Source organism: Gobio gobio (genome assembly GCF_949357685.1).
Source record: "Gobio gobio genome assembly, chromosome: 22".
Taxonomy (NCBI): domain Eukaryota; kingdom Metazoa; phylum Chordata; class Actinopteri; order Cypriniformes; family Gobionidae; genus Gobio; species Gobio gobio.
Window position 1 is genome coordinate 26,908,912 of NC_137118.1, and position 27,997 is coordinate 26,936,908.

General features: G+C 37.9%; 2 protein-coding genes across 2 annotated transcripts; one reads left to right on the forward strand and one right to left on the reverse strand.

Moving 5' to 3' along the window:
- Positions 1-74: 74 nt before the first annotated feature.
- On the reverse strand, positions 75-13,657 carry dcp2 (decapping mRNA 2). The gene is made up of 11 exons (XM_079805328.1): positions 13,035-13,657; positions 11,779-11,930; positions 8,413-8,540; positions 8,212-8,310; positions 7,961-8,113; positions 7,755-7,867; positions 7,554-7,649; positions 6,190-6,322; positions 1,794-1,874; positions 1,658-1,709; positions 75-1,207 (listed from the first exon to the last, which is right to left on the reverse strand). The coding sequence occupies exons 1-11, from the start codon at positions 13,085-13,087 to the stop codon at positions 1,068-1,070; spliced, it is 1,200 nt and encodes a 399-aa protein (XP_079661454.1). The 5' UTR covers positions 13,088-13,657; the 3' UTR covers positions 75-1,067.
- Positions 13,297-27,391, forward strand: reep5 (receptor accessory protein 5). Its single transcript, XM_079805346.1, has 5 exons — positions 13,297-13,934; positions 14,112-14,205; positions 21,045-21,183; positions 26,469-26,637; positions 26,838-27,391. The coding sequence occupies exons 1-5, from the start codon at positions 13,817-13,819 to the stop codon at positions 26,885-26,887; spliced, it is 570 nt and encodes a 189-aa protein (XP_079661472.1). The 5' UTR covers positions 13,297-13,816; the 3' UTR covers positions 26,888-27,391.
- The last annotated feature ends 606 nt before the right edge of the window (positions 27,392-27,997 follow it).

Here is a 27,997-nt window from a genome sequence, read left to right on the forward strand (position 1 = left end):
GATTAAGTTAGAAAACACATATATAAAAATAAATAATATGTTCACTTGTTGAAAAGGAATATTTTTCTGAATGTGGAAAGGCAAAACAGACTCTTTATTTAAGAAAGTGACTTTATTTACCAAAAAATGAGAAGAAAAAAACAATACAGACCATGGATGTGTTCAAGCAAATCGTGTTGCATAATTGTAAAGTGACTATCCACAAATGTCAGTGCCATTTCATAGAGAAAATATTAATATTGTATTGTAAACAAGGAGGGCGGGGAAAACCTGGGAAGAAGTTGAAGCATAATAAAAATATAAATGAACATGAACAGAAAACAAAAGGCTCCATGGCACAAAAACAAAACAACAGAAGATATAATTTCAGGGAAACATGGATGAAATGTGATTTATCAAAAAGCAAACTTGCATCCATGTCAAGCCAAGCAGACATTTGCTGAATGGACTTGATAAAGTATATAGTGCTTGAATGGTTTATAATGCTTTTGCACAAGGAGAAACGTCAACCCTATCTGTACAGTACCAGTCATGTGACATTCTAAAAACATGCTTTCTGAGCACCTTCTTATACTTATACTAGCAAGGTTGTAAGTTTAACACAGCAAAAACAACAAACAAAGAATACTGAGATGACTTCAGCCATAGACATTCAACACACAGCTGGACTGATTATTATTGTAACATTTGTTCACAAATGAAAAATAAGTACACTATGGACTTCATGGGCTCTGAAGTATTGATAAGTGAGTTTTAGACAAAGCAGTTTCTTAACAGATCACTAAGAGCAAGTTTACCAAGAACAACAGTCTTGTCTTTAGTGACAAAATGTTTGATGCCCTCATTATTGGGCACAAGTTTTAGCATAAAATATTAAGTCTACAAAGAACACAAGCTAACAGCATTCCAGATCCAGATTAATAGGAACTGACATTTGTGTGTGTAAAAAGGAATATATTGATTTATCTTTAATCTTGGTCCAACACACAATGCCTCTCCAATAACAGGTTTACAGGCCAGAAGATTCATTTGTAGATCCTAATCTTTTAAAAACCAGAGACCGAACTTCAGGACTCAAAGCAGGATTTCATGATAGCCTCCCTGTCGAATTTGAAGCTAAGAAAGGAGTGTGAGGAGAGGATGTATTCATATTCTTCATAACACAAGTCTGCCTGTCCATTATAGCCATAGACATCTGCGGCTGCATCTGGGAAAACAATTGTAGACGTGCGACGTGAATTAATGCGGTAAATATACTATTTGATGAATGACCTAAGGTGCGTCACATTAGTAAAATTTCGTAGTCAAAAAGACCACACTCAATAGTGTAGTGATGTATGAGAGCCAGCTCACACAGAAGTCAATTTCAAACCAAGCAGCTTTCTGCTGGTCAACACGGTGAATCCGTGTAACCAAATTGAACTCGTTTCTTTCAACTGAAATGTCTGGATTTCACCCGCCAATGATAAATGTGACCGCACCTTTACTTTCATGCATTACAAAATCTTCAAACATTCATAAGTTCTATTTACATATTGGATATTTGTGAGGATTTTGCTTGTGATGAAATACAATTCATTTGATTTAGCAATATAACAACAGTTCTAACAATTCTAATCCCTATTGCATCACTGTTTTAAAAAGCTTATTTAAATACCTGTGTCAAAGTTATCCTGCAGTCGTCTTGGCTGAAGTTTCTTGTCATCTTTCTACAATACAATATATTGTTACACAACTACAACAGTTACTGAAATGTACAGATATGGTATGTGGAGCAACAGGGAGGAACTCACCTGCTGCTGACTGACACCATTAACTTGTTTTTTCAAGGTTGGAGACTCTTGGTGTTTCTTGCCATTGCCTTTCACATGATTCTGCAATGAAATACAAGAACCAAACAATGAATTAGCAATAAACAGACTGATGACATCTATTCACTAGCTCACTGAGTCTGACACAGAACAGATAGTATTAAGGGGCAGTCACACTACACTATTGGTAGGGCTGTGCTCAAAATATCGATACAACGATACATCGTCATGAACTCCTGACGATGCGCGTATAGATACAGAAGCTGCCGTATCGATATTGTGTGCTTTTGAATGTAACCAAATATCACACGAGTCAAGTGGTGCCAATTTTAACAACACGAGCAGCAGTGCAGGACATTCAAAATGGATAAGAGGATTTCAGGTTGTTACAGTTTTTGCAGTACGCCTCCCATCCATTAAATCTTTGTGCTTTGTTACTATTGATATCAAACAAAGTCTCAGATTTCAAATTACGTCAATTTTATTCCAAAATCTAAAAACATGAATTAGTTTAGGCGCTAGGCGCAGCTCAGCTCATGAGAAGCAGCAGGTGCTGCGCACGTGAACTGATCTTCTCCTCCGCCTAATACCAGTTACAGCCCGAAATAAACATGAATGTGCATCTGAAAGTCTGTTAAGAGATAGAGTACAACTTACTGAAATCCATATCATGTCTCATGTGATCGCTCAATCAGTGTTTCAAAGCGGAAAGACGTCAGTAAATTAGCTTGTAAATAATGTCACATAACGTCACATTTACCTCAGAAAATCCATATCCACTGTCCATAAATTAATTAGTGAGCTAGAATAATTTACTATAGAGAGAAGCATTTTGCTAAATATGCACCATATTACATATTCATTATACTTTGTTTTTTTAATATATTTCATGCATGTTTGAATTAAGGTGGCAAGTTATGACAGCCACCATTTAAATTTAAATTTCAAAAATGAAATGGAGTAGAAATATGATTGTCATTTCTAAAGCTACTATTATAACTTTATTATAATTTTTTTTACAATATTTGTACAAATCAGTTCATTTTTGACCTTCAGTAGGCTATTATACTAGGCTACAACTGACTCCCATAGTACACAGCATTAGTTGAGAGATGTGTGTACCTGATATGTATCTAAAATAATCGATATTTAATCGAGCCATTCCAAGCTTTTTTTTTGACAATTTATTTAATTAATTTTACTCATTGTTTTTGAATAACAAAAACAAAATAATTTTTCACTTATCACACCTGTTATAACACTGGTTATTCATTAAAAAAGATATTAACTGTTTCTTAACTCTGCTCAAAAGAAATTCCAAATTGATCCATATCGTGATACGTATCGTATCGTGACTTTAGTATTGCAATGCGTATCGTATCGTGACATTGTTGGTGATACACAGCCCTAACTATTGGTTCCATTGACTTGTGAATACGTCAGACCACAAATGCAAGCTCATGCGAAAAGTTTTGCATTTCGCTGTTCCAAAGTTCAAGTTTGGTGAGTCTGAGCTGCGAATTCACATCACGTGAAGATTTTTTATTTTACATTTTGAGTGAATTACTATTTGTTATATGTTGAATTCATATTGATAAAAAAGACTCTGCAGAGCGTGATGTAATATCACAACCGCTGTGACAGTTTTGTATTAAAAAAAAAAGAAAGTACAGCTCAAATAAGCTGCTTTGTTTCACAGTTTGTTCTGTTCTGAGATGGTTGACCTAAAGCCTAAAGGTTGACCTGCAGTGTCCGAAGAAATTGAGTGCTCAATGTCTAGTGTGACACTAGACACTAGAGAGGCTAGAGTGTCCGGTTTGGGGACCATACGCTTTCGTCGCTGCTTTTTGCGGATGATGTTGTCGTGTTGGCCTCCTCAGACCAGAACCTTCAGCGTGCACTGGGGCGGTTTGCAGAGACCGTTCCTACTCTCACCTATAGTCTCATGAGCTGTGGGTCATGACCGAAAGGACAAGATCCCGGATACAGGCGGCCAAAATTAGCTTTCTCCGTAGGGTGGCTGGGCGCTCCCTTAGAGATAGGGAGAGAAGCTTGGTCACTCAGAAGGAGCTCAAAGTAGAGCCGTTGCTCCTCCACATTGAGAGGAGCCAGCTGAGGTGGCTCGGGCATCTATTTCGGATGCCTCCTGGACGCCTTCCCAGGGAGGTGTTCAGGGCACGTCCCACCAGGAGGAGGCCCCGGGGAAGACCTAGGACACGCTGGAGGGATTATGTCTCCCGGCTGGCCTGGGAACGCCTCGGGGTCCCCCCGGAAGAGCTGGAGGAAGTGGCTAGGGAGAGGGAAGTCTGGGCGTCTCTGCTTAGACTGTTGCCCCCGCGACCCGGCCTCGGATAAGCGGAAGATGATGGATGGATGTCTAGTGTGACAGCGGCTTTAGGTCAACCATCTCAGAACAGAACAAACTGAAACAAAGCAGCTTATCTGAGCTGTACTTTCATTTTTTATACAAAAATATCTTTCAAAAAACGAATATCAGTGTAAACTGCACAGACCCAAAAGATACAATACAGTCATGTGAAAATGTTAGGACACCCTATTGAATTCCATGGTTTGCTGTATGTTTCTGTAATGTTCAGTATTGAAGGAAGGACATAATAAAAAAATAATCTAGTGCTTGGCAGGTCTTAAAATTTGGAAAATAAAACCTCAGATGAACAACAACACATGACACATTACACTGTGTGGACTTCGATTGGGCCATTGCAACACCTTCATTGTTCATTCTTTTCTTTTTCAGCCATTCTGTTGTAGATTTGCAGGTGATCTTCGGATCATTGTCCAGCTTTAGCTGTCGGAGAGATGGTCTAACATTTGACTCTAGAATACTTTGGTATACATGGTCGACTCAATGACTGTGAGGTGCCCAGGTCCTGCGGCTACAAAACAAGCCCAAAATTATCACCCCTCCACCAGCATGCCTGACTTTTTGTACAAGGTGTTTGTGCTGATATGCCAAACTTGGCGCTGTGCATTATGGCCAAACATCTCCACTTTGGCCTCATCTGTCCAAAGGACATTGTTCTAGAGGTCTTATGGTTTGTTCAGATGCAACATTGCAAACCTAAGCCATGCTGACATTTTTTAGAGAGAAGAGGCTTTCTCCTTGCAACCCTTCCAAAAATGCCATACTTGACCCATCTTTTTCTAATCGTACTGTCATGAACTTTAACATTTAACATGTTAACTAAGACCTGTAGAGTGTGAGGTGTAGTTCTTTGGTTGTCTGCAATTTTTCTGAGCATTACAGTTGTCCACTCAGGGATGTCCACTCATGGGAAGACTGGTGTCTGTTTTGAATGTCTTCCACTTGTGAGTAATCTTTCTCACTGTAGAACAGGAGTCTCAAACTCGGGATGATATTTTGTGGCCCCCTACTTGACATCAAAGTTTAGTGTTAGTGCGGCCCGCGCGGTGTTCTGAAAAGCACTTTTTTGCTGAGTCGTTGCGTGTGCCGTGCTTGCCAGCTTGCTGCCTCCTGTGTGTGTGTGTGAGAGGGAGAGAGTTGGCTCGCCCCTCCATCATGCAGAATAATTGGTTGACACAAAGTGATCGACAGGAACAGAATGTGAGGCTGATTGAGTCCCAAAAAGATTATTTCCTAACTAGAATTAGACCTAGAATTTCGTTCACTGTTCTGTTTGATCTGGTTACGGCCTTGCTTTGAATTAGTCTATTATTTGAAATAAAATTTAAATCATTATTTCATTATTACATAATGATTTACATAATTTAATTAATTATGAGAACCAGCGCGACCCACCCCGAGAAACCAATCATCCAACCTAGAAGGTTCGGGACGTGGTGGAGGGTTCCACTCAAGCCCGACCTTTTCGGCGGCCCGGGAAAGCATAGCCGCCAACTCCTGGTCCGATTCGACCGTTGCCACTCTCCCAGAGGGAGGCAGTACAGCCGAACCTTCATCCCCAGAGGACTGGAACTCCCCCTCTCAGCGTGCAGGATGCCCAGACACGTGATACAGCGATGTCAGCAGGCGACAGGGAACGACCGCATCCAGAAACGCACGGGTGGAATGACGTGTTGCTCTTTTGTGAGGAAACATTATTTTGTGCTGAAGCACACAGGGGGATGACCGCGACAGAATACAGGGGGAAGTGCAGCCTGTATCTGTACTCACTGTTTACAATGGGACGCCCTCACCGAACCAACAGAAAATAACAAAAATAGACATTTCTGTGCTGTGAGAACAGCAGTTCAGCGGTGAGCACTCGGCACTCGAGCACTTTATAAGCTTTCTTTTCTCTGTACTATACAAAATAGTTATACTGGTTATACGGTTCACACCTACCTATAATAGAATTTTTATGTACATTAATCATTTTATTATGTGAACACCTACCTTGGGTTTAAGCACGTCTACTAGCTCACTCTGGGACGTTTGTCCAAAGGTTTTCTGTTGTTTCTGCTTTGACCAGCTGTCACCTGACAATGGAGATGCTTCCACCAACATCTGAGATCTTCTGGGCTTTGAGCTGAGCAGAAAAGAAACAACAAAAATTAGTGCATGTCATAAATTCAACAATCATCTGATTGCTCACCTTTATTTCTATAGTGCTTTATTCAATACAGATTGTTTCAAAGCAGCTTTACAGGGATAAACAGGAAAGTAATGATTCAATGATGCAAACAGACTTCAATTCTACTGTAAAGCAGCTCTAAAAAGACAATAGTGTCATTGTTCAGCTGAAGTCGGTTCAGTGTTGATTCAGTTCAGTTCAATAACATTGCAAAGGTTTTCCGCAGAGCTGCTTTATAGATGAAAATAACTAATTCCATAAGTCATGTCATCGTCCAGTTCAATAAGTTCATAACTCAACAGAAAATGATATACTTGGTTTTCACTGATGTTGTTACTGATGGTATTATACTATAGGGCTGTTGAATGCTTGAATCTGATTGGTTGATGAACGTTCAATGGTATGCAATTCTTTTCAGGGAAACGCACAGCTAAAGTAGCTCCAGGCAGGTCTTGACCGTATTACCCCCTCGGGTATGCATTATTTTCGAATAATTCAACGGCCTGTCGTCAATTATTCATGTTGTAATATTTGAAATGCACATTTAACTATCATAATCATTGGTAAGTTACTCTAAAAAAGTAATTAATTAGCTACTAATTACATCTTCAACAGTGTAATTAGATTACTGTACTGTAATTACACTCTCTAAAAAGCATTGCATTACTTATTACTTTCTAAATCCCATATCAACCTCGACTAGTTGAACAATACAAGGATAGACATGAAACTGCTTTTTTAATTCTTGCAAATCAATAATATAAAATTGCATAAATAATTCTAGAAATTACTCTAAATATTTAAAGACAGAAGTTTACATTAAAAAAAATAACATTAGATGTTAATTTTGAAGTTAAATGCACTATTGTTCTATATAGAATTGTTATATCGTCTATTTACATTATACACTACATAAGTGCTGCCTTTGGTAGGTTATCAAAGTAAAATAACTACAAATAGGTCTCTTATTCAACGATTATGTCCCTCTATTAAATGCACAACCACTAAAATATTAAACTGATTAGTCGTTGTTAGACAACTAGTCAATCAGTTCACCATCCTGCTCCATCCCTACTATAGTGTGTAAGCAGCATAACTGTACTATTAACTCTTCATGCAAAATATAAAATCTTAGCAGACATGAAATCATGATGGTGAATACATTCTATAGCAAGAATCATCGCACCGGAAGGGTTTACATGGTGTGCTGCCATTGGACGCAAAGTCCTCATCGCTGCTTGTCGACTCTCCTTTGTGTTTGGCAATCCACTCTCTGAGCTGCCTGCAGATCAGCACATCACACCTCAGTTACACACTTTAATCAAACAAAAACACCCCTATGGACCACTTTAGATGCTCATTAATGATGTAAAAGGATAAGCTGTACCTCATAAATGGAATAGCCATGAAAAACTTGTTAGGAGCCAGTCCGAGCTTGGATTTAGGGGTCATATCGTTCCTGTGGCAAGGCAGTTTATCCAATGGGAACCATTCAATGTTCTATCAGGAATCAAAAGAGCAAAGAAATTCAATGCTTTGAACCATTAAAAAAAAGTGCTTATATACAGGCAAAAAAAGCAAATGTATATACACCCTTATTTCTTTTCTGGTCTTGGGGTTAAACTTGGTGTCTTTAGGAACTCCTGGTATAATGTACAATCGAGCCAACTGATCTACAATTCTCTGCTCAATATATGTCTTTTTGCAGATACGATCGCGGATATCAAAGCCTGTCTCCTCTAAAACCTGCAGAGAAAACAGAACAATGACATGGTTTTCATTATACGGACATCTAAATATATCAGACCAACATTTATATATTCACAGCCAAGAAAATGGCATACTTCTCTCACAGCGCAGTCGTGGAAAGCCTCATCTTCATTGACTTTCCCTTTAGGAAAACCCCAGCCAGACTTGGCCAGATAACCCTGGACCATCAACACCTTCAGGTACAAACAAAGCTTCAATAAGCACTCTTTTAGTACATGAAGGTCGCTGCAACCCTCTTTCAAAATCACACATGATTCTAGCAGCTGTGTACTTACATTGTCAAGCGTTTCATCAAGAATAATGGCACCAAATGTCGGCACACCCATCTTATACTCTTTCCACTGCTCTAAAACCTTCTGAACATCCTCTCCGTGGGGCAGCAGGAATGGACAGTGATTAAAAAGTGATCATAATGTTAAGGAGATACACAGAGAAACAAACCACGAAAACACTTTATATGCATTTAATGTTATATAATATATATATATATATAAATAATGTTTTATAATCATATTACAGCTAGTTTATTAAAAAATAAATAGCAAAAAAAAGTCCAAACCCACACAAAATTATCTATGAAGTATACAAAGACGTGCACTCATATTACTATGAATGGGAAAAAGTGCTTAGCGCAATATGGTGGAATAAGTCCTGACTTCTAAATAAAAGAGCCAATCGCCAATAGAGTGCATTAACGCCCCTTTTTTCAGTGGAGCTGGTTCCAGAAGTATTTTTTTTTTATCTATTTGTCCCATAGGGATTTAAAAAAATCTTCGTTGAGTTATAAGCCATGAACCAAGACAATCAGCTACGAGGTGAATCACAACACTACAAACTTTGAATTAAAAGCAAAAAAGTTTTTGAAAATCGGAAAGGTACAAGACAGTGTACTTAACTGCTTTAGTGAGGGAAAGAACTACAATCCCATGAAGCATTGTGAACAGCATAATCCAATTAAAAACGTTGGAGAAATATAAAACTACTCATTTACAAATGTTGATTATATGTACAAATATATATTATATATATATATATTATATATATAATAATATAATATATATATTAAGTTTATTACAAAATATGCATTTATATATACAAACATTTTAGTATTTAGAGAGTGTAGAGATCGACTAAATTATGATCTTTTGGTGTGTGCTGCGTTTCGACTCGGATTGGTGTAATTTTCTCATCAGCATCGTGGGTAATGTTTTTCACCAGGAATTTCACTGTTAAACATAATGTTTGCTGTTTGAAATAATGTAAACTGGTGGCTTCAGCAGAAGCAAATACAATCCATTAACAACCTCATAGCTCACAGTAGGGCTGTCTTTAAAGGTTTATAAGTTAGTTTCCCTACAGAGAAAATGAGTGGAGTTTTTACCTCTGGAACCCGACTGTTGCACTCTATTGGTAAATTAATTGTAGCTGCTGTTAGAAGCTCCGGTTGCTATAGAAACAGTTCAGTTCAGTGTTCTGAGACTGTGCCTTATGACTCCACATGCGCACTGGCGGGTCCAGCCTGAAATGCTTTTTTGTCATGATATGAGAATCTTCATGAGACGGTTGTTGTCAGATTTCATTGGTGATTTAAAATATGAAAATTTAATTGTAAGCTTGGTGAACAGCTTTGGAGAATTTGATGTTTCCCCATTCAGAGAGAAAGGAGCTGCACTTGCATGACTGAAACAGTTACCCCAGATGCATTTCAAAGATGGCTGCAAAGTGAAATGACTTGCCTGAAAGGGACTTTTTTTAGACTCCAATGACTTTCATTGTATACACCAAAAGAGTTAAAACATAAATGTTATGTTTCTCATAAGAAAGAAACTCATACGGGTTTATAATGTCATGAGAGGTAGTAGTAGTGCCACCATGGCAAGAACTGAATGTCATGAGAGTAATGTGTCTCTGTTGCGGGTGCGTGTGTATTTTGAGACGGCCTCTGCAACACACTAGGTATTATTATAGTCATCATAAATGATTATTCAATTCTGGAATCAATAACCAATGTTTTTAACTAGCTAAAAAGAATAATTCACAACCAAATGTCACAGAAAAAACTAATTTTAAGTTTACAAGGAATAAAAATGCCTGTCACTGTTATGTCATAGATCATGTACAATGCTACACTGGCCCTAGGCCGTCTTTATTTTTTAGCCCTGCTCTTGGACTTTGCACAATGTAGAAAACCAGCCTTTAATTTCTATTGTAGGCATGATTGTTTCTACCAGACATTAAATAAATATTAAAATATACCTCAACCAGAGGTCCCTGGCTCAACTTTTTTTAATATTTTGTCTAAAGAAAGACAAACATAAATAGCGATGAAATCCAACATATTAAATGTCATGGATGTATATTTACTGAGCAATCTACTGTTTTGTAGAGGGGGGTCAAAATGACATTTTTTACCTGAGATTTGGAGTCAATTTACAGGGGGGTAAAATTACTTTAGAAAGATGGCAGCATCATTATTATATTTTTTTACAGAGATTGGTAGGTCTATTAGTTAAATCTGTTGACTTTACCAATCTTTATTGCATTATTTGCCAACGGTGACAGTTCACTTGTGTTTTTTGCCTAATTTTGGCATGCCTGTAACTCAAGAAGTATTAAAGATATAATATCCTTTTAGATTCTGGTTCTTAAACTTTTCTTTTGGTATCTTCTTTTTGAAGGCCCTATATGGTCCATTTAAGAGATATTTTCAGGAGTCAAAAACCAAATCTGGGTCACTTTTTATACCGTGTTTACTTTTTTCTTTTAAAGAGCAAATAATGTTGAATTAATGTATATTGTTTCCCTGTAACTCAAGAAGTACTAAAGATATCTTAATAGCCTTTTAGATTCTGAGTTGCAGGCATGCAAACTTAAAGGAAAAAACACAAGAAGTGGTTCCCTCTATTTTTTAACTGTCACCATTGGCATATAAAGTAAAGATAGCTTACGTCAACTGACTTTACTAATACTAGACCGACCAATCTTTATGTAAAAATAAAATAATGATGCTGCCATCTTTCTAAAGTCATTTCTAACCCCTTATAATTTGGCTCCAAATCTCAGGTGAAATTGTCTTTTGACCCCCTCTACAAAATAGTGGATTACTCAAATATTCATCCATAACACTTAATGTTCTAGCTTTTTTATCACTATTTATGTTTGTCTTTCCTCTCTAACTGTCCCTAATTTTTGTCTTATTTAGACACTGTTTTTTGGCATTAGAGGTGCAGGGAATTATTTAATGACATTTTCTTTGTTCCATCGAGGCGGCACAGATAGCAGAGGACTAATTTCTAAGCACCACAGATCTGAGGATCCTAGATTAAAAACTCCTGTCAATTTGACCTGGTCAGAGACTTTGCTTTGTTTTTCTGGACTTGTGGAAGTGGATTCGGATTAACTGTTAATGTTTTTTTTTTGTTCATTCATCAGTTATCTCTGTTATAACCAGTGCTGTGGACTTCGCTATTCTTCTCATGGTATTAGAACAATTATTATTTAGTTATCATCCTTGTTGTGAACATGCCTTTAGTCTGATGGGGAAAACCCTGATCTACCCCTTTTCTAAGGCAAACTCAGTATTCTCTCGAACAAGTATGCTTTCATTAGGAATATTATAAAAAAAGATCTCTTTAGGATATCAGCCTTGGCAAAGTCTCTTATCCCACACTGAGGTAATCCTGGTGAATTCTGCAGGCAGAAGTCCAGGTAAAACCAATGGGCAAGCTCAATCTGGAAGCAAACTCTGATGGCATTGTCCCTTTCCTCGCTGGGGATGTGAAGAATGAAGCGACTACAAGACACAAAACAAAATCGTCATACGCACAGAAAATACTGAAAACATGAAGCCCACATCATGAGTCGACAGCACATTTAATGATGATATATGTTCAATACAATCTACTACTTGCACTGAGCTTTGTGACATACTTCCAATTTTAAATAACTCAAACGTCTAAAAGATCTAAGAATAAGATAGCATTAAAAGTCTAGACGAAATCAAAATTGACTTTTTTTTATGTAATATTGCAGCATTTACTATAAATGATTTATCTGTGCACACTTTTTTTCTTAATTCATATGCTGATTTTGAATCTTAATAACTTTCCCTCCGTCTTGCAGCGACATCTCTTCTCTGATGACGTGTTTACTGGCGCGAGGGCGGGTTCATTTGTTCTTGTTTCAGAAGCCGTTTCACTCAAGATTCTCGTTTCATGCCGACTTCATAATATAATAATATGCATTCTCATGATCTACCTTTCACCAACATGTGATCAGTGTCTCGTTCAATATGACTACGCAATTAATAATAACAATAATTATTACTTCTAATAAAATATTTAGTATATTTTGAATGTTGTTACCGGAAACGCGGTTGTACCAAGTAGAACACGGAAGTGGTTCCACGTAGTTAGTCAATTGACCGTTTAGTTCGAAATATTAGAAAATATCAGAAACAACAACTATTAGCTTCCTTTTCATCAGACGGCTGACTTTAGAAATTGTTGTTGTTCCTCACTTTTGGAGTCAAAACACCATCGAGCTGGCACGCGCCCAAAGCTGCAGCAGCTGAGCTGACTGAAACGCGCATGTGAAAAACAAATATGCTCCAGACTCAGAACGCGCCAACGACGGACAAAACGGCAGCGGACTTGGGACGGGGGGTGCTGCACCCTACGACACCCCAAACGCTGCTTGTGACAGTAGTTTAATAGCTTTATAAATAGCAACACAGCCTTTATAATACAGCCAATCACTCCAAGTCTATTAACGTTAGATGACCGCGTAACAAAGACTGCTACGAGTTATTCGACCGCTCAGACTGATATAAGTGCATATTAAACGCATAGGTACGTTTAAACACACTGTTTGGTGTGAATATAAGCTCTCGGTTTACCTGCAAAGGTCATCCAGTAAGCCGTTAGGAATCTCCCCTTTTTTTGTCTCCATGTTAAGGGTAAAAACATCCCGAACAAGCAAAACTAGTGCGTTAAAAACAGCGCAAAGGCACTACACTTGCGTGTTTCACATTTATAATATGTTGCTAAATAACATGGTTATGTACTATTCAAACACGTACAATAAAAGAGCAAGAAGTGCTGTGAATTTATAACGACGACACTGGTGCTAACATGCTAACTAGCTAAAAATATAGCACCACAAAACCAGAGGCGCGTGAACTCTGCTCCGGAAACTCCTGGCCAATCACAATCACTCTCTGCATGATTGACATAATCAAGAAACCAATCACAGAGAAGTTCATAGAGCTTGGCAGTTTGTCTGATTGTTGATCTGTTTGAAGAAGATTGTATTACAACGATCATGCAACGCTATAAATGTAGTTATAAACACCTGGCTAAATTGTGAGAAGGATCACTTTAGCGATGTATTCGACCTTTCGTGCAGTCAACCCCACTATGAATAGATATATACACGTATTTCCACGAAATAAAACATTTAAAAATAAATAAAAGCATTTATTTGGCACAGCTGTCATTTTACACATATGTGTACATAACTGATTTTACATCGCTATGAAGGGTGTGGTCGCGGAAGTGCCGCCGTGACGTCACACCCTCGGCGTGCAAGTCACACTGAACTGAGAACAGCAGGAGTTGAGCTGCTGTTCATGATTTATATTTAGTACTAGAATTAAACAATCATAAACCCAGAAAAATCATGGCGTTCGCGCTAAAAGAGCGTTTCGACAAGTTCCTGAAGGAGAAGAATGTCATGACGGACATGTTGACGAAGATAGAGGCGAAGACTGGCGTGAACAGGTCCTACATCGCATATGGTGAGCATTAACCAGGAACACATGTGTGATGTCGGACACATCAGATCTGAGGAAAACAACCACTTCACTAGTTTATTCTGTAGCTTTAATACGGTTTAACCAATAATAATTGTTTTACGTAATATATCAGAACATCGACAGGGATGATCGTAGCTGATGTTGTCTTTTGTCTTGCAGCTGTCATCGTGGTCCTTGCAGTTTATCTGGTGATCGGATACGGCGCTTCTCTTCTTTGTAATCTCATTGGATTCGTCTATCCTGCGTACATATCGTGAGTTAAAACTAATATATTTTTCTGTTTGTTCATTCTGGCATCACACGATTGTGATTGTGTCATCGACGTCGCGGTCACGGAACACCGACGTCATCACAGCGCTCGCAGCAGGAAGTGGACGCGGCAGAAGAACATATACATTTCTTTCAAAACCTCAATGTTTAGTGTCGAATATCTGATTACAATTGTGATATAACTTTAGGCACATCTGTAGTCATGTTTAAATGATATTTGTTTAACCAAATAATTTAAACAGACATCTTACAGGGACCAAAAAGGAGTAGGCAGATGCTATTGCTTATTTGGCCTACGCTTATCACAATGTCAAATTTTGTTAAAGGGATAACGTTCGTTAGTCCACCCAAAGATGTCATTACTTACTCACTCTTATGTTTTTCCAAACCCTGTATGAGTTTCTTTCATCTTTTGAAGAAGATAAAAAGATATTTTGAAGAATGTTAGTAACCAAACTATTTGTTTTCCAAGTATGGAGGTCAATGGCTACCGTTTTTGACAGTTGTTACAGAGATATATTACAGAAATTATATTACAGAAATTCAATTTACAGAAATGTATTACTGAATTATATTACATAAATTACATTTACACATATATTACTGAATTATATTACAGAAATATATTACAGAAATATATTACTGAATTATATTACAGAAATTAATTGGCTTTGTTAATTAATTGGAAAAAAATGTGGGTGGGTTCTCTCACAGGAAAATTTTACTGGAGTAGATGCCATTTACGTTAGGTACAAGTATATCGCCTTGTTTACTAGACGTCTGGTTGGGGTAGACAAAATTACAGAAAACACAGAATATGTAGCATTTGTAACATTTGTAGCAATAATAGTGTAGGGTAACTGCGTTCACACCGCCGCCGGCGAGAGCGTCAAACTTCGCTCTGGCCGCTCTGCCATCGACGCTGTAGAAAGATTCGTGGACGCGCTGCCGCTCTGACGTAGATCGAATGCTTGGTCTTTTTTGAAACGGCATTTAAAGGGGCTGCAAAGCAAACACTCATGTTGATCTGCGTTTGTGCAGACTAACCACAGGTAGGGTATAACCGTATAATATAACCTCATGAAATCATTTAAATGTGAAAGTTTAAAAAAAGCAGATCGATGGAAAGAACTTAACAATTATAGTTACATGTTTGCTAACAAAATAAACCAATTAAAAGCCATTTGTGTGGTGGATAAATAATGTTGCACGTCTTCTTATCAAACCCGCCGCACCAGCAGTGATCAACCTCCTCTATTTTGCTTGGGAACTAATGTGGTCGGAACCGAAGTTTACAGCACTGCGTTCTCTAGAATCATCTCAAGCGGAGCACTTCTACATTCCCATTGGTTGCCGCCGAACCGCGTCATAGCTCATTACCATAAAGTTGACCTGACTTCAACTCTCCTTGACGCCCAAATCATCCAAGACGCGCCGCGCCGCTCTCGTCGGAGCTCGCCGCCGGGCTCCCATTGAGAATGAATGACTTCCGGCCACTTTGACGCTCTCGCCGGCGGCGGTGTGAACGCACAGTAAGACGCATGGCATCAAGTTTTGACACAAATCGACCGAGGTTCGAATCTCTACGAACTCGCTCTACTCCCTTTTCCCATCATCACATATCAGATCGGAAAGGCATTTATTTTCAATAAATATTAAATAAACAGACTCAATTAGAGATGATAAAAGTGAGTGGGTCCGATATCATTGGTCTTAAAAAGTGGACGGGTCTTGTCCAACACACATACAATGGTTCCGATGCAGAAATTACATTTACAGAAATATATTACAGAATCATGTTACAAATATATTACTGTTGTACAGTAGAATTTAGCTACATCTCAATGTAATAATAAAACTAAAAACAATAATAATAAATTATTATTAACTTTATTATACACAGTTTTAATTTCATATGATTTAAAGATAAATCAAATGAATATTTTATGCCTTTATTTGATTGCCTGAAAAATTTATATACACAACACAGAAAAAAAAAATCATAGAAATGAAAAATAAAAATATAAAAATGATTTTTATTAATTTAATTAGAAATGTTTTTGATTATTAATTTAATTAAATCATTAAAATATAATGCAGAAAATTCTGAATTTGGTAAAAAAAAAAAAAAAACAGAATTAAAAAAAAGTATTTCATAGGGCCCTAAACATGTAAAGTTTTTGTTAAAGTTTTCAAGGAGTATAAGAGTCCAAAAATTAAAACGGGAAAAATAGGGATCCAGAAAAATTTAAACGGAATTTGGAAAAAAATTAAACGGATTTCATAGGGCCCTACAAAATGCTTTTCAGGGCCAACTTGTATATTTAAACATGGTAGCATTCAGTGCAGATTCAAGAAAGTACAAAAGTACAATTTCAAAGGCTAGAAATTTCAATCCATTAAACACACTGTGACTGTTATCAATGTAATAATAAACAGGATTATGAAAATGAGTATGAATTCATAATCTTGTATGATCATCAAGTGCAGAGTTGAACAGAAGCCCTTGTGACTCATGTGTTTCAGTTCTGCTCCTACTCTCAATGAAGCTTCTGTATCAAATTCGACATGCAAATCTCTAAGGTCTCTAAATGATCAACATCATCAAAACTTTACCCAAAAAGCCTATTTTACTCAATCTATTACATTCCTTCTGTCGTCTGATTGATAGTTAATGCTTTTTTAGCAAGTAAAAGTCTTTCTGTATAATTCTACAGATGTCCACCTTCAGCTTGATGTGGGTCTGACAAGCCAGACCCACATCAAGATTCTCTGGGAACACACCATTGGCAAGGCTCAATCCGAGGGGCGGGATAAACGGTTGTCTTTCAAACTCCCTCTGCATGCAATAGGATAGCGCTACAACCAACCAGAGCAACGAAGAAGGTGAAGCGGAGCTAGTTGATGGATTAAACTTTCGCCGTATCCGGTCGGCAAAACTCTCTGACAACATCTTCCTTTCTTAAGAATGACTTCAGTGCTGTTCTTTGTTCTATTCTCAAAGAAAAGTTTAACTCCAAGTCTTCCAGAGTCGCGGCCAAAGCCGATACCGCTGTTCGCTAGCTTCTTTGTTTAGAAGTAGCACACGGAACCGCCGCAACTCTGCCGTCATTATGTTAAGCCCGACCACCGACTCTATACACAATGTGACTGGCCTGACCAGAGTTTGGTTTTTCCAGCTCACAAGCCAACAGAGAGTTGCTAGACTACCCTGGCTGCAAATTAGATATGCTGCCGCTAGGGTGCGTCCAGATTTTAGACATTATACCAGGGTGTCTTTCCTGTCAAATCTGCTTTTTATCAAGTAAACATTAAAAATAACTTTTATATTGTTAGTAATATTTCAAGATGAATATTTACTGGACTGAAGCAACTCCGGTTTACTTGATTATCCAGACATAATTTTTTTAGAAAAATCATGAGGATCAAATATGATAATCAAGCTTTTGAGGAAGGTTTATTTGTTATCTCTCAATCTTCATTGTATTGCATTATATGTTTGAAACTACAGAGCTTTGATAATCAAACAAAGCAATTAAATATTGTCTTACTAAGACATATATTGGCAGATAATATTGGCACTGTTACGACCCTTCTTTGGCTCTTAATCTAGGGATTGAGAAGGGGAACATTTAAACCAGTTCGGACCACTGTCACCAATAATCACTGTTTATGAACTGAGAATAACGAAAACCACGAGACAAAAGTCGAGTGAACAAAATGTAATAGACGTAAAGTGAAGTATTTTACATATAAATAATAAAGAAACAAATATTTACTCAAAAGTAAATACACCTAGCAAAGATAAAAAGAAGAGAAAAAAAACGTAGGAACTGGGGAGAAACAAAGGGAAGACTGGATTGTGCCAAACAAAAGCAAATAACAAATCAAAAAGGAGACTTACTAAATAATTTCAATCTAATCCTAAACTAAAAAGAAAATATCAAAGAAAAAGTCTTCAACGTCCGGGACGTCGTAACTTAACTACTACACTACACCCAAAACAAAAATACAGAGAGGCACAAATCCCTAACCTAGTGTGTATAGACAACAGAATCAACCTAAATGTGTATGTCACATGACATAGTTTACCCAACCCTTCTCCTCCATCCAGATTAACCCAGCTTTAAAGAGCTGTTTAAAACGTTCAAACTCCCCAAATGAGGAGTTTCAGGGCAGTCCAAATAGGCAAGTTTAACATGACAGTCAAAGCACCTCAACCCAAACAAAGAGAAACAAATACATCACATGTTAAATTCAGTACAAAGGCAGTTTCTCCCGCTCTAGCATTAGCATGTCCCTTAAGTAGCGATTCCCCAGGTGTCGAGCATCGGGATGATTGTAAGATCATGCCCTCACAGCAGCACAACCAATCCCCTCGTCACGAATGATTGACAGGCCAGACAGCCAATCAGCATGTCGGCTGTTAAAGTGAAAGTACAAGAGAGACAGAAGGAACCTAATAGAGAAACGCACGAAAAACACCCCAAAACACACTAAATGTCCCTAAGGACGTATCAGGCACCCTTGGTAAATATGAGCAAAGGCGGCTGTGAAAATAAATCTGCATTGTTTATCCTTTTGATCTTTCATTCAAAACATTCACACAATTTACAAGTAAAACAACTGAAAGTAACTCCAATGCATGTTGGCAACAATTATTGGCACCCCTAGAATTTCTTATGAGTAAAATATCTCAAGTATATTCCCATTCATATTTAAGTTTTTTTTTTAGCACAAAAGGGAGACTAGGAACATTTAAGTTTTCCAGCCATGACCCCCTGTTCCACAGGACTATAAACATGACTGGAACACAAAGGCCAAATCGCCATAATCATTCATCACAATGAGTAAAAACCAAATAATATAGTTCTGATGTGCAGCAAAAGATTGTTGAGCTTCACAAAAGCTCAAAGGGCAATAATTAAGAAGTTCCACTTAACTAAAGATGTCACAAATCTGTCTGGAAGAGGACATGCGTCTATATCGTCCTAATGCATGGTGAGGAGGAGAGTTTGAGACTCTTCAAGGATCACAGCTGGAGAATTGCAGAGATTAGTTGAGTCTTGGGGTCAGAAAGCCTAAACATGTATCAAACAGCACCTTCATCACCACAAGTTGTTTGAGAGGGTTCCATAAACTAACTCCAGCATATTTATTTGTGGGGTTAGGGTTAGGTTACGCACGGGTTAGGGTTAGGGTACGAAAGGGACCTGGTTCTGTGGTCAGATGAAACGCACACAAAAAAGAGCTTTTTGGCAGCTAACCCACCAGATGGATTTGGCTAATTCAATATACTGTTGGAACTTTAATGTTGTGGGCCTATTTTTTTTGCTGGAGGTCCTGGACATCTTGTTCAGATACATGGTATCATGGATTCTAGCAAATACCAACAGATAAAATCAAAACCTGACGGCCTCTTCTAGAAATCTTATAATGGGCCGTGGTTGGATCTTCCATCAGGACAATGATCCAAAACAAACATAAAAATCAACATAAATGTGTCACTGAGCACAAAATGAAGCTTCCGCCATGGTCTCCCAGTTCTTTGACCTGAACACTATAGAAAATGAGTGGGGGGAACTGAACATGGAGCTGGGAATCTGAAGGATCTGGAGAGATTCTCTATGCATTATAGATGAAGACTGTTATCTTGGGAAAGGACATTACAATAATTGTGGCCAATGTGAACTAGAGAAAAGCACTTATTTCATAATTTGAGTTCATTTCAATTGATTTACTTCAATGAAAGTTTTGAATTTTGTGAAAAAAAATTTTTTGGGTGAATAAAAGATCAAAAGGATAAATAATTCAGATTTATTTTCATAGTCGCCTTTGCTTATATTTACCAAGGGTGCCAATATTATTGGAGGGTACTGTATATTCACTTTATGTAAGTAATCTGTTATAATGTTATAAAATTTTTATTGATTTACATACAAACATCTGAATTTCATCTTTTTGAACATATATCAAAAAGATGAACTCAATTGCATATTTTTGCTCAGTTTGCTCCTCTGAATGTTTTTCCCTCGTCGAGTTTGAGCTTCATATTCTCACTATATCATTTGATAAACTTTTTTTTTTAGATTTATTTTTATTAAAACAAAACAGATTATTTCATTTGTCAGGCTTTACAGGGTTAAAATATCAGTTATCAGTTTGTTGTGAACTTTTATCTTCTAAAGTGTAGGAAACTCAGAAGTGAAAACCAGGAGACGTCGGGATCGCGTTCAAACAGAAGTTATTCTTTTAATGAGAACTCTCTGTGCTGCAGGTCGTCCGAAAACAGTCTAACTCAAACAGCATACCTGATAGGTTATATATATTCCAAAGGGGGAGGGATTTACATTGAGGTTGAACAAAGCATGTCAATTAAATATACAGGTTTTGGGAAAACCCGCCCAGACAGAGTATCACCAATCCTACTCCTAATCAGCATAACTATTCAAACGCATAGAGGCAACGACGGTGAGAGTCTGAAAACAGGTCCGGCAGGAATCTCCTGCTGGAAACTCAACAATCTTCCTTTATACCTCAAATGCTAAATACAATGTAGAATTTCCTCAAGTTTACTTCAAAATGTAAAACACAAATATAGATAATGTTTTCAGTTATATTCTATTACATTGGAACCTAGATATAACAATGTATAAATTTGTAATCTTACAAGTTTCACTGGTCTTCTCAAAGACAGAGAAGCAGATATCTGATTATCAAATTCTTTCTCTTCTGTCTGTTATCTAACATCAGTAAATCTCAAATGAAAAGCAGCTTGAGGTGCTCATGTCCGATTGTGTGTGACTCTTCATGTATCTGCAGAATCAAAGCCATCGAGAGCGCAACCAAAGAGGACGACACCAAGTGGCTGACCTACTGGGTGGTTTATGGTGTGTTCAGCGTTGCAGAGTTCTTCGCTGACATCTTCCTCTCCTGGTTCCCATTCTACTTTTTGGGAAAGGTATTGGACAGCACGTGATGTTATTGTTAATTACAATGCATTTATTTGTTTTTTTTTGTAATGAGAACATGTTGTAGTCATGTCACATCAGTTGTTGGTTTATTTAGCTATTTATCATTTTGGGGAGATCACGTGTCTGCAGAGCTGTTGTACAGGAACACACTGGCAACACTGTTAGAGTCAGCATGAAATGGAAGATGCAACCAACTTTACTGCCATATTTGTTCATGCCAACTTTATTAGATTAAAATTTCCTGATTAGAGTAAGCTTACTGCAGATGTGTGTACAATTAATTAAACATCATAATTGGTATTTGAGGTATATTTCTACAAACACATTTGACTATATTTTACCTATAATTATGCTATTTATTACTATTACTTAAAGGGATAGTTCACCCTAAAATGAAAATGAAGTAATTTACTGACCTTGGTGTTGTTCTAATTCCGTATACCCTTCTTTCTTTTATGGACCACAAAACGAGAAATAAAATTAAAAAAAATGTCCCGTTTGCACTCGTTCATATAATGGCAGTGAATAGTGAACAGCATCAAGCTTTTTTTAAAAGACGTAAACGTATCACAGAATGATCCGATGCGATGCCAAGTTTTCTGGATATACGATCGGGTTTGATGAAAAAGCAGATTGCATAAAATATTTAATGTATTTAATGAAAATCCTGGCCTTGGCCGTTGGTCTTCTGTGCTTGACTGCATTCATGAGACTCTAAGCCATGGGTGTCGAACTCCGGTCCTGGAGGGCCACTGTCCTGCAGAGTTCAGCTCCAACCCTGATAAAACTCACCTGCCTGTAGCTTTCTAGTAACCCTTCAGACCATGATTAGCTTGTTCAGGTGTGTTTGATTAGGGTTGAAGCAAAACTATGCAGGACAGTGGCCCTCCAGGACCGGAGTTCGCCACCCCTGCTCTAAGCGGTAGATTCACTCAGACTCGCCCCAAAAAAAAACAAGTTGTGAGAAATCAAGATTAATATTATTGCCAGCAGCCATATCACCCTGTAGCCCAAGACAGTTGCCCACTGAAGCTAAGCAGGGTTGAGCCTGGTCAGTACCTGGATGGGAGACCAACTGGGAAAACTTGGTTGCTGCTGGAAGAGGTGTTAGTAAAGCCAGCAGGGGGTGCTCACCCTGTGGTCTGTGTGGGTCCTAACGCCCCAGTATAGTCAAGTCAACTTTATTTATATAGCGCTTTTAACAATGCAGATTGTTTCAAAGCACCTTTACAGTGTTAAACAGGAAAATAATGCAACATCATTTTATTCAGCTGTATAGCCATTCTGGAGAAAACGGTTATGTCATCAGTTCATTTCGATTATCATACAGTGACAATGTGGGCTTTAGATCAGTAATTAGATCAGTAATTTAGTGTAATAATTAGATTTATTTGGATATTTAGTTTAGTAAAAATGTTGTGTCCCCAACTGAGCAAGCCAAGCCAGAGGCAACAGTGGCAAGGAAACCAAAACCCCATCTGGTGACCTAATGGAGATAAATACACCTTAGGAGAAACCAGGCTCAGTTGGGGTGCCAGTTCTCCTCTGGCCAATTAACAAACAGTGTATGATTATTATTCTGGCAACTTTACAGGTCAGAGGTCATAATAGATTGGAATATTCGAAGGATCGGAGGCAACACGCCGGAGACTGGTTTATTGAGGATGATGTGTTGATTAAATAATTATTAAAGTGCAATTTTCGAAAGATCGGAGGCAACACGCTGGAGACGGGTTAATTGATGATGACATATCGATTTAAGAATTATTCAATTGTAATATTCGAACAATCGAATTATCACGTGATAGGGACACTACACTGTAACAAGCACAGAGGTCCTGACTCTCTACGGTCATTCAAAATCTCAGGATGTCCTTTAAAAGAAAAATTGCCCTTTGGCCTCTGTCCATCAATGGCTCCTAATCATCCCCGCATACTGATTGGCTTCATCACTCTGTCAATTTTCCACCAATAAGCTGGTGTGTGGTGGGCGTTCTGACGTAATATGGTGCAATATGTCGTCACATCGTCCAGGTTGATGCTGCACATTGGGGGTGGTTGAGGAGATTCCGCCCTTCTGTGTAAAGCGCTTTGAGTGCTGAGAAAATGGCTATATAAATGTAACATGATTATTATTATTATTATTATAATTTTTATAAATATTTGAGGTGAATATATACAGTACGTTGTGTTCATCGTAACAAGAAGTTGTCACGTTCACACCTGTCAACTATCATTCTGACCGTCATCAGACAAACAGAGTCCTGGGGCCTCATTTATAAAACTTTGCGTAGGATTTGCGTCAGAAGTGGCGTACGGATGAAACATAGGACGTGCGTACGCACAGAAATATTCGGATTTATAAAACCGTGCGCACGCACATCCTACGCAGTTTTCCCTTAATAAATCACAATCAATTCTAAATGTAGCGCAGCTTTTGCGGCTTCATGTCACGCCCATAGTTGTCCATAAATAGTCCGTGAAACGCCCACAAGTTAATATTCATCGATTGCGAAATCATGGCAAATACTGAGAGGAAATCAAAAAAACGTAACTTCACTCAATGTGAAGTAGAAATTATCGTTGGCGAGGTGGAAAAGAGGAGAAAAATATTTTTTGGAGTGACAGTGTGGGCATTACTAATGCCAAAAAGGCACTTGAGTGGCAAAAGGTTGCAGACGCCGTAATAAAAAAAGAAATGGTCGGACATCAAAGTCGAGGCAAAAAAGCGTCTAGCGCTCTATAGCCAGAGTGCCACGGGTGGGGGAAAGGGGACACCGGAGCTGACCCCTCTTGATGAGAGACTGGCGGCAATTATTGGGGGATCCCTATTAATCCCTATCCCTATTATCTACGTGGAAATGGGAAATAGTTCAGTGCAAATCTAATTTCTTGCAGCTTTCTGAATGGTTGAGACATACGTCATACGTTATTTTATCGAAAATAAAACAAACTAAAGGCATTTGCATTAATACCATGATTCCGTAGCTGATGAAGAAAATTTTACTATGAAAACAACTTTCCCCAGTGGACAATTAATACATCTATTTATCTATATATCTCCCTAATTATCTATCTATCTGTCTATCTAATTGCATCTATATCTGCTCCGCCAGACGGACACATTGACGAGAATATCAGTTTTGTACATTATTTCGTTCTGTTTACCATATTATTTATGAGGATGAATTGCATAACATGCCAATATTATTGCAGAACATGTTTCACTTTTTTTTTTTTTTGCATTTCTGTTGTAATTTTTGTTTGATTTTGTTCGTTTTACACTGCAGATCGATCAAACGGGTGTTCGTGTATGCTGTTAATTGTAATACTTGCTTTGTGAAGTCTTCATGTTATTTATGAGAGGCAGTATTGCCATTTCTTTTACACAACGGTCTACAGTTTCACACACTTTCACGTGTTTCTTCATCTGCCGACGGTGTCGCCATTTCTCATTTCACACTCATTTTTTGTGCGTACGCCTGGGTCAGAGCTTGCGTGAAGGACCGCACATTTTCTCGTCAAGTTTGCTTTTTATAAATACCAATTATTGCGTAGAGAGTGGCGTACGCCTTCTTTTGTGCGTACACAACGTTTATAAATGAGGCCCCTGGTCTGAGGATATTCAACTTGGTAAAGAAAGTGCACGGATAATTTTTGGGGGTTTCTAGGCGTTGTATTTCATGTTGCAGTCTCCTGAACGCACAATCAAGCACACAGGACCAACAGAGTAGTTGTGGTCAGTATGAAGAGTCCCTGAAAGAGAGAAATGTTTGATTCATGTTAAAGGACACTGAATACAAGCACAACGCTTCCCAACGATGAGGACACAGGACACCGGCAGTTTTAATTGATAAAATTAACTCATTTAAAATTACACTGAAGATAATAAAAGTATTTTGTTTTTTAGACCAAATGGTGCAAACTGGTTATAGAAGTTATAAGAAGAGAATAAATCATCATGAAATTATAAGATGAAAGGTTTGAACTGGTTGTTGGTGTTAGACAATGAGTTTATATTTGTTCAGCTGTACACCAATACGTGTGCCAAAATGTATCATTTTCCTATGAACAGTTGACAAGTAAGGAATAATTGACCGTTACATTTTTTTGAAAAATAATGCACAATTATGTCTGTGAATTATTCCACTGAATTAAATTATTCCGCTTGTACTTCGGTTACCACACCTGAAAACATTGTTCATATTTCAAGATATCTGCCAGGTGTTTGTCCTTAAAGGAACACGCCAACTTTTTGTGACTTTAGCTTATTCACCGTATCCCCAGAAGTCCATACATACCATTCTCATCTCCGTGTGTGCCATAACTCTGTCTGATGCACCCACCGCTAGCCTAGCTTAGCACAAAGACTGGAGGTAAATGGCTCCAGCTAGCCTACTGCTCAATAAGTGACAAAATAACGCCAACATTTTCCTATTTACATGTTGTGATGTGTATAGTTACATCGTGTACTAAGACCGATGGAAATATGGCTAGGAACTATACTCTCATTCCTGAGTAATAATCATGGAACTTTGCTGCCGTACCATGGGTGCAGCAGGCACAACGATATTATGCAGCGCCTAAAAATAGTCCCCAGCACACTCTCTGTGCAAGCAGGTTGTCACGTTGGTTATGTTGACGGAAGTTAGCCTATTTTCAGGCGCTGCGTAATATCATGTCTCAACGGATGCGTGCACAAATTTGATATACAATTTGAAATTCCTTTTGAATATTGTCTGGAATATCATTCCATAGAAATCATTTGCCAAAGTGATATGGAACTGTAATGCGGTCAAGACCTGCCTGGAACTACTTTGAGCCGTGCGTTTCCCTGAAACTAATTGCACACCTTAGAACGTTCGTCAACCAATCAGATTCAAGCATTCAACTGCCACGTAGTATAAGCATTACTAATAATAGTACTAGGGTAGTGGTGCTTTTGTTTTTGATCATTAATGACATTATTTCCTTGGCATATGTTTTTTATGCTTCCAATTGTTATAGTGTCATCAAATGACTTAGGCAGATTTGTTGTGCGTCTTCAGATTGAAAAATATATGAGATATGTACAAAAAATGTGTGAAAATATCACATTGCTTTTCAAATGTTGAAGCCACTTTTGCTTAAATGGCTATATCCAATACAGTCCAAACGTGTTTAGCTTTGTGATTAAACCCTAAAAGAACACTTACAAACTTCAGTATATATTTAAAGTCTTGTTAGTGTCTGTGGAGAGAAGAATGTAATGTCTTTGTTTTTGTCTCTCTAGTGTGCCTTTTTGGTTTGGTGCATGGCACCAACTCCATCCAACGGCTCCGTTCTGCTCTACACAAGAATCATTCGCCCCTTCTTCTTAAAGAATGAAGCCCAGATTGACAATGTTGTGAAAGACATCAAGGATAAAGCATCAGAGGCTGCGGACAAGTTTAAAGACGAAGGTAAAAACCAGATCCTGCCAGATTCCTGTCTTTTGCCAGTTGAGTTTGTTTCAGATTTGAGGAATGGCAATCAGAGATGCTTTCAGATACACCATAAAAGATCTTCCCCAACGCATGATGTTTCATCAATGATTTGATTGATATGCTTTAAAAGCAGTTATGCACTGTTTGGTAATCTGATCTTTTTGTTTGTCATGCAGCCAAGAAAGCCACTGCCAACATTATATTCGAGGAGAAAAAGAACTTCTAAAAGCCACAGCCATGTCAACTGCTTCTTATCCTACAGGACGACACTTGCCTGAATAAATGTTGCCTTTATATGCATTTTTGTTTTGTTTTTTAAACTGGAAGTGAGCTGATTATTGTTACTGTCTTTATACTGTGCCAGCCATATAAGATGGCGTCAGACAACTTGGGGATTGTCAGCTCTAGAGCTAAGATACTCATGTTTAAGCAGGTATGGCATACATCATATATCATGTTAGAGAAATTGAGTGACGCTCACCCTGCAATGCTTCGGTCTCAGTAAACATCCTTATCTTTCTGTAGACATGTCCTTGGCTTCTATTAATAGGTCATCAAATGGTTTATCTTGCACCTTATGGTCATTAACATATTCATTCTAATATGTATTTATGTGATGAGTTTGGTTTGTAGAAAATGTCTATTCTGAGGATATCAGTGGAAATGTAAACATATGAATCATGCATTTGACATCAATTAAACCATTGAAATCCAAATTTCTTTCTCTAGTATCATGCCGTGCCGTGGTTTTTGGTTTGTGTGTGTGTAAAGTCTTCACTGCATGTACAGCACAACATCTGTAGGCACGCAACTAGTGTGAAGAGAGTATAAATGATGCAATGCATTGCTGACAAACCAGGGATATGTGCGAAATCGCATAAAGCTGTATGTGATAAGCATGTCTGAATTCAGTAGGCTAAGTGTCCCTGGGTGGCCTACTACTACCGGTGCGGTTCTGAATTTACCATCCCATGAGGCGACAGGAGAGGATTTGTGAATGCGAGTGAAATGACGTGACATGATAATGACATGGCAAATGTAGTACGTCCAAATTACATTCATACTACATAGAACATGCTCGATTTTAGTGCTCGCTAAGTACTTATTCAAATTAAGTAATTGATCTGATTGGATGGAAACAACTAGTTGTTGCTGATGCCAAACCTCACATATACATATTTATATATATAAAAAAGTTTGTTAACAAAAGTTTATCCAAAAACAAATCTGCATCCCTTGCATTAGACGAATACCAGCCCACCTCAATGTCAAATGCTTCTGAAAGATTTAACCTCATATCTTCCCAAAACTATTTTGAAAATGACTGCATGAAACT

Coding starts and splice junctions, on each gene's coding strand:
- dcp2 (XM_079805328.1), bottom strand. CDS start 13,087: ATGGAGACAAAAAAAGGGGAGATTCCTAACGGCTTACTGGATGACCTT. Junction 6,323..7,553: donor ACACCATGTAAACCCTTCCG/GTGCGATGATTC, acceptor TTTTCTGCTCAG/CTCAAAGCCCAGAAGATCTC. Junction 1,875..6,189: donor TAGACGTGCTTAAACCCAAG/GTAGGTGTTCAC, acceptor ATTTCATTGCAG/AATCATGTGAAAGGCAATGG.
- reep5 (XM_079805346.1), top strand. CDS start 13,817: ATGGCGTTCGCGCTAAAAGAGCGTTTCGACAAGTTCCTGAAGGAGAAG. Junction 13,935..14,111: donor CAGGTCCTACATCGCATATG/GTGAGCATTAAC, acceptor TTTGTCTTGCAG/CTGTCATCGTGGTCCTTGCA. Junction 26,638..26,837: donor GGACAAGTTTAAAGACGAAG/GTAAAAACCAGA, acceptor TTTGTCATGCAG/CCAAGAAAGCCACTGCCAAC.